The sequence below is a fragment of the Gopherus evgoodei genome, chromosome 10 (assembly GCF_007399415.2).
Source record: "Gopherus evgoodei ecotype Sinaloan lineage chromosome 10, rGopEvg1_v1.p, whole genome shotgun sequence".
Lineage (NCBI taxonomy): Eukaryota > Metazoa > Chordata > Testudines > Testudinidae > Gopherus > Gopherus evgoodei.
The window spans coordinates 63,297,674-63,314,735 of NC_044331.1; the positions used below are offsets into that span (position 1 = coordinate 63,297,674).

At 41.7% G+C, this 17,062-nt stretch overlaps 1 protein-coding gene across 8 annotated transcripts in view; it reads right to left on the minus strand.

The window, feature by feature from the left end:
- The window catches only part of LOC115658723, a 196,434-nt gene that overhangs the window by 155,739 nt on the left and 23,633 nt on the right, over nt 1-17,062 (minus strand). For all 8 annotated transcript variants that reach the window (XM_030578103.1, XM_030578104.1, XM_030578106.1 and 5 more), the window contains exons 6-9: nt 16,119-16,256; nt 14,502-14,691; nt 12,899-13,026; nt 1,221-1,324 (exon numbers count right to left, since the gene is read on the minus strand). In XM_030578103.1, the coding sequence (XP_030433963.1) occupies nt 1,221-1,324; nt 12,899-13,026; nt 14,502-14,691; nt 16,119-16,256 (560 nt within the window). The remainder of the gene's footprint in view (nt 1-1,220; nt 1,325-12,898; nt 13,027-14,501; nt 14,692-16,118; nt 16,257-17,062) is intronic.

Consider the following 17,062-nt stretch of genomic DNA (forward strand, 5'->3'; position numbering starts at 1 on the left):
CACACTTCAAGAAGGATGTTGATATGTGAAAAGAAGAACCATGAGAATGAATAAAGGATTAGAAAACATGCCTCAGTGATGGACTCAAAAGGAGTTCAGTCTATCTAGCTTAACAAAGAGAAGGTTAAGGGATGATTTGATTAGTCTATAAGTACCCACCTAGGAAATAAATATTTAAGAGTGGATTCTGCAATCTAGCAGATAAAGATCCAACACAATCCAGTGGCTGGAAGATGAAACTAGACAAATTCAGACAGGAAATAAGGCATACATTTTTAACAGTGAGAGTAATTGACCACTGAACAATTTACCCAGGGTTGTGGTGGATTCTCTATCACTGACCATTTTAAAATCAAGATTGAATGTTTTTATAAAAGATCTGCTCTAGGAAGTTCTATGGCCTGTGTTACACAGGTCAGTTTAGATTATCACAATGGTCCCTTCTGGCCTTGGAAGAGAAGAGAATCAGACCTGCTAGGTGGCAAAAGGAGACACTACCATGGTTATCATTTATATTACAACAGCATCTAAAGGCCCCAAAGAGATGGGGGCCCCATTGTTCAGGTCACTCCAAAAAACACATTGTAAGAGACCTTCCCTGCCCCAAAGCACTTACAGTCTAAACAGACAAGTCACAAAGAATGGGAGAAAGGAAGCATTGTTATCCCCGTTTTACAGATGGAGAACTGATGCCCAGATTGATCAAGAGACTTGACCAAGGAGTCCAGGGAGTCTGTAGAAAAGCTGGTCACAGAATCCAGATCGCCTGAATCCCAATCCAGCATCTTAACTACAAGACCGTTGATCCTGTCTAAAAGCACATCTCAAAACACATAACTTTGAACCCAAGGCAGGGCTTTGCCACTGGCGGTTTAAGAAGCTTATTTCAAACATGAGCCAGCAGATTTCTTTCGTTTGGAGAGCTATGCAAGTCTTCTTGTGCTCTTATCACTATAATCTGTCACAGAAATCACCCGGCTTTGTAGGAAGTGGGTCTTGGAATTGCTTGAAGACACTCTGATAAATACCTTGGAAAGTTATCAAGTTACATGCTTGAAGGGGAGCATCATCTTTCTGTCATTGAAATGAGACACTCACAGTAGAGCAGAGCAGAACTTAACACAACTATTTTGGCGTCGGATCTGATCAAAATAAAGGTAAAGGAAATACATTTCTTTACTATAAAAGAAAACAGCTGATCACTGTTATAGGGATCTTACCAGTTGTCCCTGCATTTAAAAGAAGATCTACGCCAAAGGCCTATTAAAGCATCAGCAGAGAGACTTCGAAGCTCAAACACCAGAGTTATGAAGAGGTCTGCAGTCTAGGAATAGAAGAGGACATTACAGGTTATATAATAGTTATAGAGGAAGCATGATTCAGTGGATAGGGTACTAGAGTAGGACTTAGCTCAACCACTGAGCCTGCAGTGTAATCTTTGGCCATCCCTGTTCTGTGTTTCTGCCTCTCCTTTGGTCTGTCTTTTCTATTTAGATTGTAATCTCTTCAGGAAAGAGATCGTCTGTACAGTCCCTACCACAGGGTAGGCAAACTTTTTGGCCCGATGGCCACATCAGGGTTCCGAAACTGTATGGAGGACCGGGTAGGGAAGGCTATGCCTCCCCAAACAGCCTGGGGCCCACCCCCTATCCATCCCCTCCCACTTCCCGCCCCCTGACTGTCCCCCTCAGAGCCCCCAAACTGTCCAAACCCCCTGCTCCTTGTACCCTGACTACCCCCTCCCGAGACCCCCTGCCCCTAACCACCCACCCAGGACTCCACCCCCTATCCAACCCCTTTGCTCCCTGTCCTCTGACTTCCAATCCCTATCCACACCCCTGCCCCCTGACAGGCCCCCCGAGACTCCCATACCTATCAAACTCCTGTTGTTTCCCGCCCCCGACTGTCCCCCCAGAACCTCCCCACCCAATCCAACCACCCCCTGCTCCCTGTCCCCTGACTGCCCCCCAGGACTCCCTACTCCTTCTCCAATCCCCCTGCTCCCCATCCCCCTTACCATGCTGCTCAGAGCACCAGGACTGGCAGCCGTGCCACCCAGCTGGAGCCAGTCATGCCACCCCACTGCCAGGCAGGAGCTCACAGCCCTACCGTCCAGAGCACTAGTGGCACAGCGAGCTGAGGCTGCGGGGGAGGGGTCGGGGGCTAGCCTCCCTGGCCAGGAGCTCGAGGACGAGGCAGAATGGTCCCTTGGGCTAGATATGGCTGGCGGACCGTAGTTTGCCCACTTCTGCCCTACCACAATGGGGTCCCAAACTTACTTAGAGGCCTTAAGGCACTACAGCAATACAAATCAATGACACTGTGACTGGGTATAATTTGGAGCAGGGACCATCTTTTTGTTCTGCATTTGAATGGTACTTGTTTGCAGTGTTCTTATAGACATTTTGTTCCCAGGACATTAGAGAGACAAGATGGGTGAGGTAATACCCTTTATTGGACAAATTTCTGTTTGTGAGAGAGACAAACTTTCGAGCTACACTGAGCTCTTAGACACAGCACCTACGCCTCGCACACAGCACTCTGCACAATGGGGTGCTGCTGCATGACCGGGGTTCCTAGGCAAACAACACAATAACAACGTATAATATAATATGATACCTAGCACTTACACAAAACATCATTTATCGCAGTGATTTATTAATGAGTTACCTCTCCCCTCTGTGAAGTAATGTACACAAAGCTGAGAGAATTTATTTCATGTCAATTTATTTAAAAACATTAAAATGTGGGCCTAAATTGAACAGTGCCTCTTTTAGTATTTAGTTCATTGCCATATCAATGTACATGTAGCTGGAGGAAATTAACGCTGATTTGGAACTAAATCAGGTGTTCCAGTTCTAAGAAGGCACTGAAGTAGACTGTGCAAGTCCATGATACACTGATAAAGAGTAAAGGACTGCTCTTCCCAAACCCCTTTGGATGTATACTGCACTATTAGTGCTAGTTTTCATTCTCTAAAGCCTGATGTTGGAAAGATTAACTGAACAAGCAGATCTTTTGCAGTTGGCCAGTTTTTGCAGACAGACAGTCATCCCTTCCAGGAATGGTCATAGTTAAAGCTCCATGTTTTTGAGTCCGCTTCATTCCATGCTTACTCCTGATGAGACTTATTTTGGAATCTACCTGCTCATCTTGGCCAATACTCAACTGTGATATTTTAAGATGGATACATCTGGAGAAAAGCAAATGTTTCTCTGTAGTTCTCACAGTCACTTGTAGAGCTGGTCAAATTTTTTTTTGATGGAACACTTTTCCATCAGAAAATATCATGTCTTCAGATCAAATCTTTCCAGGGAACATCTCAATTTTGATTAAATTTAGTTTAGAAAAACATCTAAAAATTAAATTTCCTGCAAATTGGAAATTCTGGTTCCTGTACAGTTCTAGTCACTTGTTCTGATTTTTTTCAAGTTTTGTGTAGAGTTTTACTATGGAAACTCACAAGTGATTGATTGATTGATTGATTGATTGATTGATTGACTGTCTCCTTCTTTAATGGAGGTCTTTTCCCTAAAACAAATAGCTGTGGTAGCTTCTCTTTTCATCTGGTTACCGGAGCTGGTCCTCCTTTTTCATATCAGTACCACTGTCACATACAAATGCTCCAAGCTAGAAATCACAAAAACAAATCCTCAAAGACTACACAACTGTGAAAGTAATGAAAGCTGTGCATCAAGAAATCACTTTAAACCAGCGTAAGTCTGTATTCTCCGCATATTGCACACAGCTCACTTAATGTAAATAGAATTATGCATGCCCAACAAAGACAATGTGCTTTTGATTTTTATAGAGGAGACTTATCTATCCAAACCCCAATTATCTGAAACTCCCTATTATCCACATACAGACTGTCTTCTGGTGGGAAGGGAATTACTTACCAAATAACACCTCTGATTTTGATAAACCCTATTTATTCCAAATATTTTTGATCTCTTGTAGGATTAGGAAGATATTTTATTATACCTGGAGATTTGTGTGTTTCTTTTAACATACCATACATTTTAAGGTGTCCCAGCTTTAGTTGATGTTGCACTTTAATTGAATTAATTTAAATTATTCATTTCAGATTTGAAAGGCTCTAAAGTAAAAATATTATTCTTACCAAAAGACATTACTATGGGTCATATATATATATAAAACACACACACACACACACATTATATTCATCTATCTGTATATACACACACACACATATACATACACGAGAGAGAGAGAGAGAGAGCAGGTTTAATTCTGCCAGATCACAGCTCCAAAAAACAGGGGCCAGACCTAATTTGGCTCCCTAACTTCTAGCTGTCCTGAAATTTCCTGTGATCCTATACACTTGCAGTGGGTTTCTACGCAGAACTGCCTCCTCAGTAAACAGCCCGATTATTTACAGGTTTCTAACTATTTATGTGGAAAATGAGAGCTCCAGAACTGCTTCCAAGAGCAATGAGAACTTGATATAATCCTATGCCAGAATTAGATCTTCATTAAAGCCTGCCAGGAGGTTTTCATTAAAAAGGAGCCGGCACTATGTAAGAAGATGGAGTAATCTCTTACCATATACATTTTTTTTAGAATACTTTCACAGGTTCGTGTGTGTATTACTCTTTATGTTTTTGTTCTAACTGGACTTTGCTCAGCAATAGCACATTAATCTGACCAAAATAAAATACACCAAAAAAGAAAAGAAAAAGATAATTCCAGCATTTCAAAAATGAAACCACCAGACCCTAACATTATAAACTTAGGAGAGTCATTGATACCCTGGATCTGGCACAACCTCCAGACAAGTATACTCAATAGACTTCTTCCAAAGCATTGGTAAAAATCTGTGTCAGAACGTTTACTGTACAAGCAATGGGTGAGAGTGCGATAACCCTGTAGCTACTCACATGAGTAGCCCTGCTGAAGTCAATGGGAGCACTTGTGAGAGTAACTGCTGACAAATGTGAGTAAGGGGTTCACAAATTGGCCTTAAACTCCACTGTCCTTCTATAAGACTGTGTTTCCTAAACTTTTGAGACACTTTTGAAACTTTTACTCAGTTTCAATTCTAAACTAATGCAAAAACTAAAGGGTCTGATCCAAAGCCCATTGAACTCAGATTTCAATGGGCTTTGGATCAGGGCCTAAGACCTAGGAGTTGTGACTTTCCTCTATCCTTAATATCAGTATCTCACTAGTTTCATTTTAACTACATGTACTAGATAGGCCCCAGTTTAGCAAAGCACTTAAGCATATGTTTAATCCCATCCCTACTTGGCAAGTACATAATAGTTTTAAGATGGTGCTGAAATCCCATTGACTTCACTGGGATTTGCACACCCTGAATTACCTTGCTGAATCAGGGCATTAGTTCTTTGATGAACAGAGTATGGGAGCGCACACAGGCTTAAAATTAACCATATGTTTAAATACTTAACCTTATTATGGCCCTGGTTTAGCTAACTGGAAATGAGTGACAACTAAGGAAAAGTCCGACAGAGAAGGAAAGGGATGAAAATGTCCAATCAAAGTGAGAAAGGATTGCTGATGACTGGTGTCTAAAGAAAGCATGTCAGGAGATTGGGGAAAATGCCCCAAGCAGTATGAATGCTCAGACGACCAACTCCACTTCATTTCAGCACTTATCTTCAATTCAAGGAAGCTATATTTTTCTAACACATGTTTAACTAAAGAAAGACATCTAACACACCTTCAGTTTTCAAGAGTAAGTAAGAAGAAGAGGGAACTATGTAATTCAGAAGCAGCATGCTAATAGTATCAGATAAAAGGAAACCATACTTGCATAAAACCATACATTAATAATCAGGCTGAACACATTTTCAAAACAGCCTCCCCTGTGACTTTATAAGCTCTAGTAGTTGGCAGCAAATAAGGTATTAAGCTTTAAACAGAGTAAGTGCTTGTATTTAATGTCACCAAAAATACTTTTATCTGGAAAAACCTAAACACCTCTTCAGTTCATAGTTTATTACTTACCTCCCAATTTCAAATACACGCTAATATTTATGTTGTCAAAGCGGGGGAATTAATGTTTATGTTTTTGCTAGAATTACAAAATTTCTTGAGGTGTGTGTAAGAGGAAAAACAAATAATTTTTTAATGACGAGTGAAGGGTTCTCAGTAAGGTTATAGTTTACCTGACTACACCATCTCAACACAACCTAACATCAAGGTTAAAAAAGATCATTGCACCCTGTAGTGAAGAAGTGAAAGAATATTTGTATTTCTGGGCCAAGTTCAGTGCTGATTTATAACACTCACAATACCACTGAATTCACAATGGATGTGTCAGTGGAGAGGGAGAATGGTCCAGTGGTTTGGGTGTTAACCTAGGACTTGTGGGGAGCTGGGGTTAAAACCCTGCTTTATCATAGACTTCCTATGTAACCTCTGGCAAGTCATTTAGGCTCCTCTGCCTCTGTTTCTCATCTGTAAAATGTGGAGAATAATACTTCCCTAACTCACAGAGGTGTTGTGAGGATAAATACACTACAGATTGTCCTCCCATCACTATGGTAATGGGAGCCAAATAAGTACCTAAGATAGATAAATAGTGCCACTTTACACATGTATATAATTAATTTCTAACTGAGTAAAATAGGAAAACCACTCGTAAAACTTCTAGAGGATAATGGAATCATGAGCTATAACAGGATTGGTGGACAAGGGAAAGCAATAAATGGATTTGGGTATTGCTAGCAAGTCTCCAGAAAACTTGTTCTCAACTAGTGCTGGTTGAAAAATTGGATTCTTTTCTTGTGGAAAACTCTGACTTCTTGTTGAAAAACTGAAAATTTTCATTTAAAACCAGAAGTTTTCAGCCAAAAAAGTGTATGGTTTTCACAAAACATTGGTACTTTTTCATGAAAAAATTCATTTATTTAAAAAAAGTCTGACAAAATGCAGTTTAGACAAAAAAAATTTCAGCCAGCCCAACTCATAACATTAATTTGAATGGCCTGAGATAAAAACATGTAATTCAGACTAAAAACCAGCAGGACAGTAAATACAGGTTAATAATTTACATCAAAGCTTGAAGGAGTTGCCTAGCGAGGTGCCATAGGGATCACTGTTAGGCTCAGGCTCGTTTAGTATTTTCATTAAACGTCTAAGAGAGGGAGTAAAGAGCATGTCTAAGAGAGGGAGTAAAGAGCACGTCAATGAAATGTGAAGATATTCAGCTGGGAGGAGCTGTGAACCCCAATTAGTACAGCAGAATAATACAAAGGTGCCTGAAAATAACAAACTGTGATTCCACTTGGAAAAAAGCAGATTAATATTCAATGGGAAGGAGAAACTTAGGAAGCATTAATGCTGGAAGAGACTTGGAAGTGGGAACAGAGAGCAAATGAAACATAACTTTACTACACAGTAGGGCAGTAAAAAACAGCTAATGCAATTTTAGGTGGCATATGTAAAAGCTGGGGTAAAGGTCTCCCTCTTAAACAGCTGAAATGCACAAACATCGGGAATATTGTAGTCATTGCAGGTCTGGGCATTATCAGGAGATACTGACAAACTCCAAAGAGTTCACAGAAAAGCAACAAAACTGGCTGATGCCTGGGAGGAGGAGATGGCTTACAATGAAAGATTTAAAAAGCAATCATTTTGCTAAATGACAGCTAAGGGAAGGCATAACAACTGTCAATAAATGTGTAGATCATGTAAACACCAAGGAAGGAGAGGAATTATTTAGATCCATACAAACATAGTCTGCAAATACTGCTTGACAGTGGGCTCCATTAAAGTGTGGAACAATCTCCCACGGGAAGTGGCAGAAGTCCAATCACTTGGGATATTTAAAACTAGACTGGACAAAACAGCAGTAGATGTTTAGTGGGTGCAGTCCTGGCTTGGCACTGAGAGGAACAAGGTGACCTAACAGACCTGTTCCATTTCTGTCTTCTAAGCATTCAGGGTATGTGACGTTTTCTGTTCATAACTGAGGACAACTGTGCGCTAAGAGTGAGTGCTGACAAGTCCAGGAGGTAAGGAACAGTCGTAGCTGCTAAAAGCAAAGCAACCTATACTGTCTCCTCATCTCCTTTTCTCTTCCAATACCTATGTTACCAGGGTAGGATTCAGCTTTGCTCCCTAGAGTCAAAAGCCATGAGTCCAAGATAGAGCCCACAAGTGTCCACACCATAGACACCACCCAAACTGGTACTAATTAGCAACTTTTCTGAACGCGTTAGGAGTGAGGCCAAGGAATGAATGGGGATGGAGAACAAACTAACCTCTTGATCCTAGAGGTCACCCATCCAGGTCAGAGCTGGGAGGTGGCGTGGGGGGATCAGTAATAGGGCAGTGTGGGGGAGCTAGCTGTGCCACTGTGCCACTGCCCATGCTGCACCTGTTTGGTGAAGAGAGGGCTGCGTTCTCAAGGGCTGTCAATCCAGTACCACAACGTTAATGGAGGCCACTGCAGAACCTGCATCAGAGCCTCACTGCATGAGTCTCTGAAAGTGACAGTTGCTTCTCTCCTTTCTTTGACTTTTTTTTTTTAATTCTGCGCTTGTTCTGTTAACGGTCCATTAGCTAATCTCCATCCACATTGAAATTCAATCCATTCTCATAATGGCATTTAAAAAACCCTCAGCTTCCTGGGGAGTGACACAATTTCCCCCTCCTCCTTCGCACTGTTCACTGTTTTGGGGGATTTTCCTCTATTTATTCTTGTTTTTGTTTCCTGAACAAAATGCATAATCTTGCCTCATTCAGAGCCAGACAATAGGGAGACAAATAAGCGACACATGGATGCCAAGGAAGCAGTCTCCCAGACAACGCCATGACCATTCCCATAACTCCCTTCCTGGTCCATAGGACATTTTATTGGTTGGAATGAGGTGAATGAAAAACAGAAAAAGGGGGATGGGGGAATAATACAAATCCCATTTCAAATTTCTTGTCACACAGAAGGAGTCTCATGGAACACTGAAAACAGCTGACAACCAATTGTTTCCAGTGTTGGGACATGCATATTATGAATAATTTAACTCTCTTTTGGGCATTTGAACAGACAACAGCTACTTGTGCTAATCTTAGCAATTTACAAAACAAGTCTCCCATACAAGAAATCAGTGTGGCTTTTTGGAGACATACGTGACACTCAACGGCTACTGGGGAAACTAACTATCATTCCCTTGGGGACACTTTCTCCTGGATTCTGCATTTTGAAAAGGCTCTATACCTTATCTGAAATAGCTTTTTGAGTCCAAAGTGGCAGTATTATGACATTTTCCAAACAGCACAGAGCCTCAGAATCTGTTCTTAAATGCCATCACACATTCTCTTTACAAGGTCCAGCACATATAAAATTAATCACTCATTTACTGGGAGAGATTACTTTTATAGCTCCGCTAGTCACACTTAGCTTCCGGTTGTTCAGCTAAAGGAGCTGCGGAACTACCCAATACTCAGACAGGGAACTTTCTGTCATGCCAAACAAAGATCCAGGCAGTCCTCCTCCCTTCTCTCCCGCCTTACCCTTACTCAATGGCCTTTGCTGGCCTGTGATACAAGGGTCAAACAATCATAGACATCTAATAGGCTAGGAGTAATTACTGAGGGTGTAACTTAGCATGGTTGACTTGGAGTCCCCCTGTTCCAACTGTGATTGTGACCTCTCTCCCCAAGCCTATCCCTTAACCCCAAATCTCATGCTACTCTGAACAAATACCTATACTCACCCTTTGAGCTCATTAACCACTGCCCAGAACCAATTATTGCCTGAGATATCCACATTCCCTCACTGGAGACGAGAGTTTGTATATTTATATTAAAACAACAGGCATCAATCCCCTGCAGAGCTGGGTTCCACAACTTCAGGGCAGTATGCACACCCTCCATACGCTCCCCAAATCCTGTGCCTCACCTCCCAAAGTCCCTTTGGGGCTTAAGTGAGCCAGAAGGATTTGCTTCTCTGGGTTAAATTTCATCCCAACTTTTGTTGTTTGTATTCCAGTAGAACCTGGAGGCTCCAGTGGAGACCAAGGTCCCATTGTGCTAGGTGCTGTATATATACTTATTAATTAAGAGACTATCCCTGCACCAAAGAGTTAATCTAAAAATAGGGGGGGAAACTGAGGCAGAAGTGACTTGTCCAAGGTCACACAGCAGGTTGGTGGCCATACCAGATATAGAACCCAGATAAATCCTACCCACTAGACCATGCCACTTCTTTTACTATATGTTTAACATAAGTAACATTTAAGTGACAGGCACAGTCTTCGGTTTTTATATCTATTTTTTTTCATTTTGTTCTACTTTATTATTGGCAAGAAACATTTTATCTGAAGGATAATGGGATATGGAGCCTCTCTCTTTCAGGTCACTGCTATAAATTCACCTCAGGTCAGTAGTGATCTGACATCATCTGTTGACTGCTCAGTATCCTACATGAAAGGCATCATGATGATCTCTGTATTTCCCACTGGACATTACAAAGAACATAACCAATATGAACTGACACTCGTGTTGCCAGTCTAACAGAAGTCAAGGAGAGAATGAACATAGCTAACAGACAGGCCTCTCACTTATCATGGAGGCCCCTCCAATGTAAAGTGGAAGCTCAGTGATGCACCAAAAACTCACACTGCTGCGACCTATGAGGCTCTCAAAACATTTCACCCATATTTTAATGGCATTTGCCCTTCATAATGCCTTAGATGAGGGGGAGAGATTCCTACTGGAAAGTTGCTATTTCTCAGGGTGTGCAGGCAGCTGACAATTACTAGAACTTACCACAAACACACACAGCCATTTAAGGCTCAGCAGCAATGGTTTTGCTTGAAGTATGCTAGACTGGCTTGAGGGGATTAAGGCCATCTTGAGGAGCACCATCCAATCCACAGTCATCGCCCCATGGAAGTGGGCTCAGTCCTGCCAGGCATCGAGCACCCGCAGCTCTCATTGAGATCCGTGCTCTACAAGATTGGACCGACAGGGCCAAGTTCTCCACTCACCCTATGCTGATGTAAATTTGGAGTGGCTCTTTTACACCAGCATAGCTGAGAGCAGAATGTGAACCATAATCTTTATGGTAATTGAAATGTAAGTAATGGGTCAGATTATTAACCCCCCCTTGGACTGCAAGCATGGACTGTGCCTACGGACAACCCCCTATATCCCTGACTGGGGCCCCTCAGGATTACCGCAACAACAAATCACACAGACCTTAGGCTAAACTCTCATTGACCTCAAGGATCAAGCCCTTCACAATACCACTTTATCGCCCTAGTCCCTATGTTACACAATTAAACTGAATAACAAACAGAGCAAGAGAGAGGGAAGCCATCATCTCCCTGCCCCCCAAAAAACAAAGATGTATGACAGCAAATGGTGTCCCAAGACACCCTTTACATTTAACAAATCCATTTACGGGGATCTTTCATCTTAATTCTGGAGGCTGGAAGAGAATCTCAACATGAGGTCATGCCAGCAGTACTCAAACCTATCAGCCTGTGCTTTATGACAATGTTAACTGCTAATTCAAACATTCCATTTTGGGTCTTCAGCTATATACCACGTGAAAGTGTCACTCTCCTATTTTATTAAAATTAATACAGAGTAATGAAACTCTGAGACATTTCAAATTATTACATATAAAGTGGCACCTCATACATTTTTCCAGCCTTTTAAAAAGGTTAGTTAAATAGATATTTATTTTGGAAAGAATTAAGAATAAATAAATGAATATATTTTTGATGTCCTAAACACTGAACCGATTTGAAAGGTAGTTACAGTACATCATTCTCTCTTCTCTCTGCCTCCCCAAAGAGTTCTAATAGGGACAAATTGAGCCAAACCTCAACTCTGATGTAGCTCAAATTAATGCAAAAAAGTTATGCCAGGGATTAATTTGGCTCCAATCCATTCAGCATATTAAATAAATATATAATCATTTTCCAGCTGTGTGATATAGGAAACCAGATATTTTGCAACAAATAAAAGAAATTGTGGTCACCTCTACGCTATTGCTTTAAAGTGATTTAGCATGGTCTCAAACAGCAATTGTAATATGGTTACATAAAAGCTAAAATTATGAGTAGATATTTGAGTCTTTCCTGTTACATCTCGAGAATAATTCTTTAACAATTTTAAAAGCATTTAGCATGACCCTGGACACTGCACACACCCATATGAAAAGGACAACTACACTACAAGGAAATAAGTGCAAGCTTTACAGCGGCACTCACCACCATAGTATTCGAGCCCCTCACACACACTAGCTACAATTACTTCCCCAGGGAACTAAGGGAGGGAAATATTATGACCCTTATTTTACAGATGGATAATTGAGACACAGAAAGCTTGAGTAACTTGCCCAAAGCTACAAAGGAAACCTATGGCAGGGTAGAAACATAATCCGGCAAGAAGTCAGCAGATTTGAGCAACAGTCAGGAGTAGTTGATTTTCTTTCAAATGATTTGGAACCGTGTGTGCAGTAACTGACCTACAAATCCATATAATCTTGTTGCTGTTACCCATATCCTCCTTCCTTGCCATTGTTAGTTATGCTTTTTTGCTATATGTCGTTTCAATTTAGATTGTAAGTTTTCCAGGGCAGTGATCGTGTTTTCCTCTATTTGCATAGTACTAGCACAATGGAGCCCTGATTCTGCCTGGGACCGCTGCATGCTTACCACAATCCTAATCTTAATAAATAAGATCACCTTATGCCTCTGGAATCCCAGATAAATTCACACTCTTCCTACTGAGGCTTTGTTCCTATGGAATGATTAAAAGGGACAACGACATTAGGATATTAACTTGCCTTGCTGGGAGTCACGGACTATGTTTGTGAAACATATCATGGCACCAAATGGTTGGTTATGCCACTAAAAAGAGCATGAGGTGGATGTTGTATAAAAAAAGGGCTTACCTCAAAACTCATGCTGTGTGCTAAGCAGAGCTTCCGCACCAGTTCAGCTACCTCCTCTCCTGTGGATGGCCTCTCATTTTCTTCCCTTTCATACAGCATATTACTCACATAGAGATCATTGGAGTCCACTGGAAACACATGGGAAAACAAACCAACTATGCAGCAGTCAGCTATTTTCTGTGGCTAACACTAACTCCCAGGGAATCTTATGCTCTGAGGCTATGTCTTCACTGCCAAAAAAGGTGTGTTTTTACTGTTTAATTAATATTTATGTAAAATCTAGTGTAGACAAGGCACTGTAGCTCTGCAAGTTAAATAAATAAGGTCAACCACAGACAGGAATTTAGCACTGATCGTGCCCACCTACCCCACATTAAAAACTACCGTGTTTTGTCTCCACTAGGATTTTACAGAGAACAGCTAACAAGTAGTTAAACCACAGTAAAAATACACCTTTTTATGGCAGTGAGGACAACGCCTATAGCTTCAGTTAAGCAACATTCTAAAATATATGCTAACTTGAAGTCAACGGATATACTCACATGCTTAATTTTAAGCATGTGTTTAAGTATGCTGCCTAAAGGAGCATGTAACCTGCAAGGAAAAGTCATAGAAAGACATGGAACAAACAAGACACACAAATCTCCACTCCTTAATCATTACTCACGCATACCTTCCATTGACTTCACCAGATTTGTTCTGCCAGTGGAGAGGGGCCCAGGGAGATGAGGAAATGGATGGAAACAGAGGGTCTACTTGGCATATTCCTTTGAAGTCCATTGGAATTTGTGATATTTTAGGTACTATACACTGGGGAGAATTAAGCATCACACTCTGCCACTGCAGGGGGAGTATGGGAATTGGGGAGGGCCTGAATCAGTGCTGCAGGCATAGGCGTCGACTCTGTGGATGCTGCGGGGCTGGAGCACTCACAAGAAAAAATTAGCAGGTGCTCCGCACCCACCAGCAGGCAAGCTCCCTCTCTCCCTACCCCATCATCACCTCCTCTTCCCCAGAGTGCTACTCCCCCTCCCAGCGCATCTCGTCCATTGCCTAAGAGCTGTTTGGCAGCACTTAGGACTTTCCGGGAGGGAAGGGAAGGAGTGGGGATACAGCACACTCGGGGAAGGAGGCGATAAAGAGGCAGGGCGGGGACTTGGGGTGAGGGGGTGGAACTGGGGTGTTGCGGGGTGGAGCGGGGCAGAGCAGGGCAGGGGGTGTCACGCACCCACAAGGCAGAGGGGAAGTTGGGACCTATGGCTGCAGGTCCAGGGTTAGGAAAGACATGGAACAGGAGTCAGCCATGAAGAAAGTCAGATCTGTGAGCTCTCGCTTGTGGATAACAACATCACCATTTTTGGAGACTTTCTTCCGGGCCTATAGAACCTCAGGGCCCCGTCTCCCAGAGCAGGCAATGGGCAACAGCCCAAGATCCACAGTTACCGTCTCCAGCTCCAAGCCTTTTAGCATGTGACAGGAAAGATCTGGTAAAAAAGGGAGTTCCTACAGGCAGACTGAAGGCAAGAGGCAGCCCACACACTTTTTCCTCCACCTCTCCCCAGGAAATCACTTTAATTTGCTGTTACTGGAAATATCAAGTAACCTGTTTTGTGCAACATCTCTGCAGCCACTTGAAGTAGTTTCAGTGAGGACTGGGTCTGTGTCTTCGCCCCACTGCCCTTCCTAGAGAAAGGTGTGACAAGACTGGATTCAGTGCATTTGGCCTCTGCCAGGATTCCATCCTTAAAGCTCTGAGCGCATTCCAGTTTGGAGGACAGGATCTGCTGCTGCGACTGAGAGAAACAAACATTTCAGAGAAACTCTTTGCAACCTGTGTCCATTCACAGGATCTCTTCTGGGAAACACAGACTTCACAGAGAACCCAAGCTCTGCGACATTTCTGTCTAGACCTGTTGTGATTCCTAGAGAGGGATGCATTAATAAGGTTCCAATTTCCGAGCTGCACTTCCCTTTTCTGAAATGGAATTCACACCAACTTTAATTATGAACTAGACTCGTTTCATTTTATTCCATAAGGCACCATTTTTACCAGGTCTACTTTGCCAGCAAAGGTTTGAGTGCAACAAAAAGCTATTCATGTCCAGTAGCTGACAGCTGGCGGTACAGTATGTGTGGTTGACTTATTTCTGTTGCTAGTGTTTGTGAAAAGCAGACATGAACACTGATTGTGCTTGGGAAAGCCTTAAGTTTTTAAAACAACTTTTAGTGATTTTTCCAAAAAACATGACTCTTTGCTCACATACGCCTTTTTTCATCCACAGCTTTCTATTTTTCCCCTCCAATTTTAGTTTTAAATCACCTCTTTAAGCACCATATATTTGGAGCGGTGGAAGATTATCCAACTGATGAGTTTTAACCAATCCAGTCCCTCCATACATTGCTGTCTGCTAATCAGTTATGTGATTAATGATTCAGTACAAGAAGATCAATAAAATATATTTATTCATTGCCAGAAGAGGTCACACTCAGTTTTAAACAGTCTGCTACTCGGGTTATTTAAGCATTGCCGTTCCAAAGGACCTTTCTCAGTTGCATAGCTATAGCAAGTAGTGAAAAGCCAGGTGTATAATGTAGTGACTGAATCCAGAGTCCAGAAGACCCTTATTACACTCACTGCATAGGGGGAATGGTGTGTTATGAATGAGGCTGGGATCTGCTCACTGAACAATGAGGATAAAAAAATAAATACTGATTAGTGCCCTCATTTGCTACTTAAAAGCTAGGGAGACGGACTCTCAGAAAAACCTCAGACAGATATATCGAAAGGTTCACTATGTGTTGTCCAACCTGTGCATTAAATGATGAAGAAAGCCTGATAATACAGTCGATTGTGATTGTGCCATTAAAGATGTTACTGTAATGCAATAATGCAAGGGGGCATGAGCCTATAGGAACGTGCTGTATTTGTCACAATGTTCATCAAATACAACAGCAAATCTCAGCAAAAACAAAGGAAACTGTAAACCCAATGACTATCTACCACAGTTTTATTTCTGAGGACTTAAGGAGGGATGGACATACATAAAGTGTAATTGGGCCTGAGTAACTTTTATTTAAATAATCAGAAACACACGTCACTAAATATATCTGACATCAGGATTTGGTTATAAATACTTAGCAGGCCTGGCACTTTTTAATCACTTCAGGAAAATAGTAAGGACTCCTGTTAGGACCACAACCAATCCCCCCCAATACTTACTAGCATATCAGGCAAAGCCATGGACTGCAGGGAACTAAAACCTGAATACCGGTGAGAACAGAGGTTTAAGTCTTTTGTCTTCAAAACAAGAGAGCCTTTCCGCTGATATTTGGTTGGGCATTTTCCCAGAATATCCATCTAGTAACAAACATACAAAATGAATAAAGCTACCTATCTACATATACTCACACACAATACAAAGAGACTATATCGATCATTACAGCTGTTAACTATAATTGCTTTCCTGGAGTAGCAAAGGCTAGAGGAACTGAATTATCCCTTGCAATGCATTAGCTTTGCCACAGATACCATGGGCAGGCACATGCATTTAAAATGGCCTGGTGAGGTGATCTTGCATTTTAAAAGTCAGATTGGATGGTTTAACTTCAATCTGAAAGATTTTTAATTACATAATTGCTTAAACACATATTACATGTTGCTCCACCTGTTTTGTACCTTAAGCCCTGATTCAGAAAAACATTCCCAATCAGGACATCACTTAACCACGTGTTTAATATTAGGCACATGCTTAAGTACCATTGAGACTTCATATGGCTGAATTGCACTCATACAAACCCACTGACTTCAGTGAGTTACTCCAGATTTACCTTAGTGCAAAGCAGCAGAATTTGACCTTATGTTTTCAAACACAGTGTTCAAATGATGCTCAGCTAAGAGCCTTGAAGCCTGATTTCCAACCCCTTGAAGTCAATGACAAAGCTCCTGTTGATTTCAGTGGGTGCAGAATCAGGCCCTTGGTTAGGAACATCTGGACTTTGCCACAGAATAGGTACAGCACAAGTCTCCTTTCACCACTCTACCCTGCTGTGCTCTGGAGCAAAATGGAGCCAAAATTGAACCAACTCTGCTTAGACTTCCAACAAGAATGCCAAAAAGATCCAATTTTATGATGTGTCCACTTGGAAACATAGTGAGACCATCAG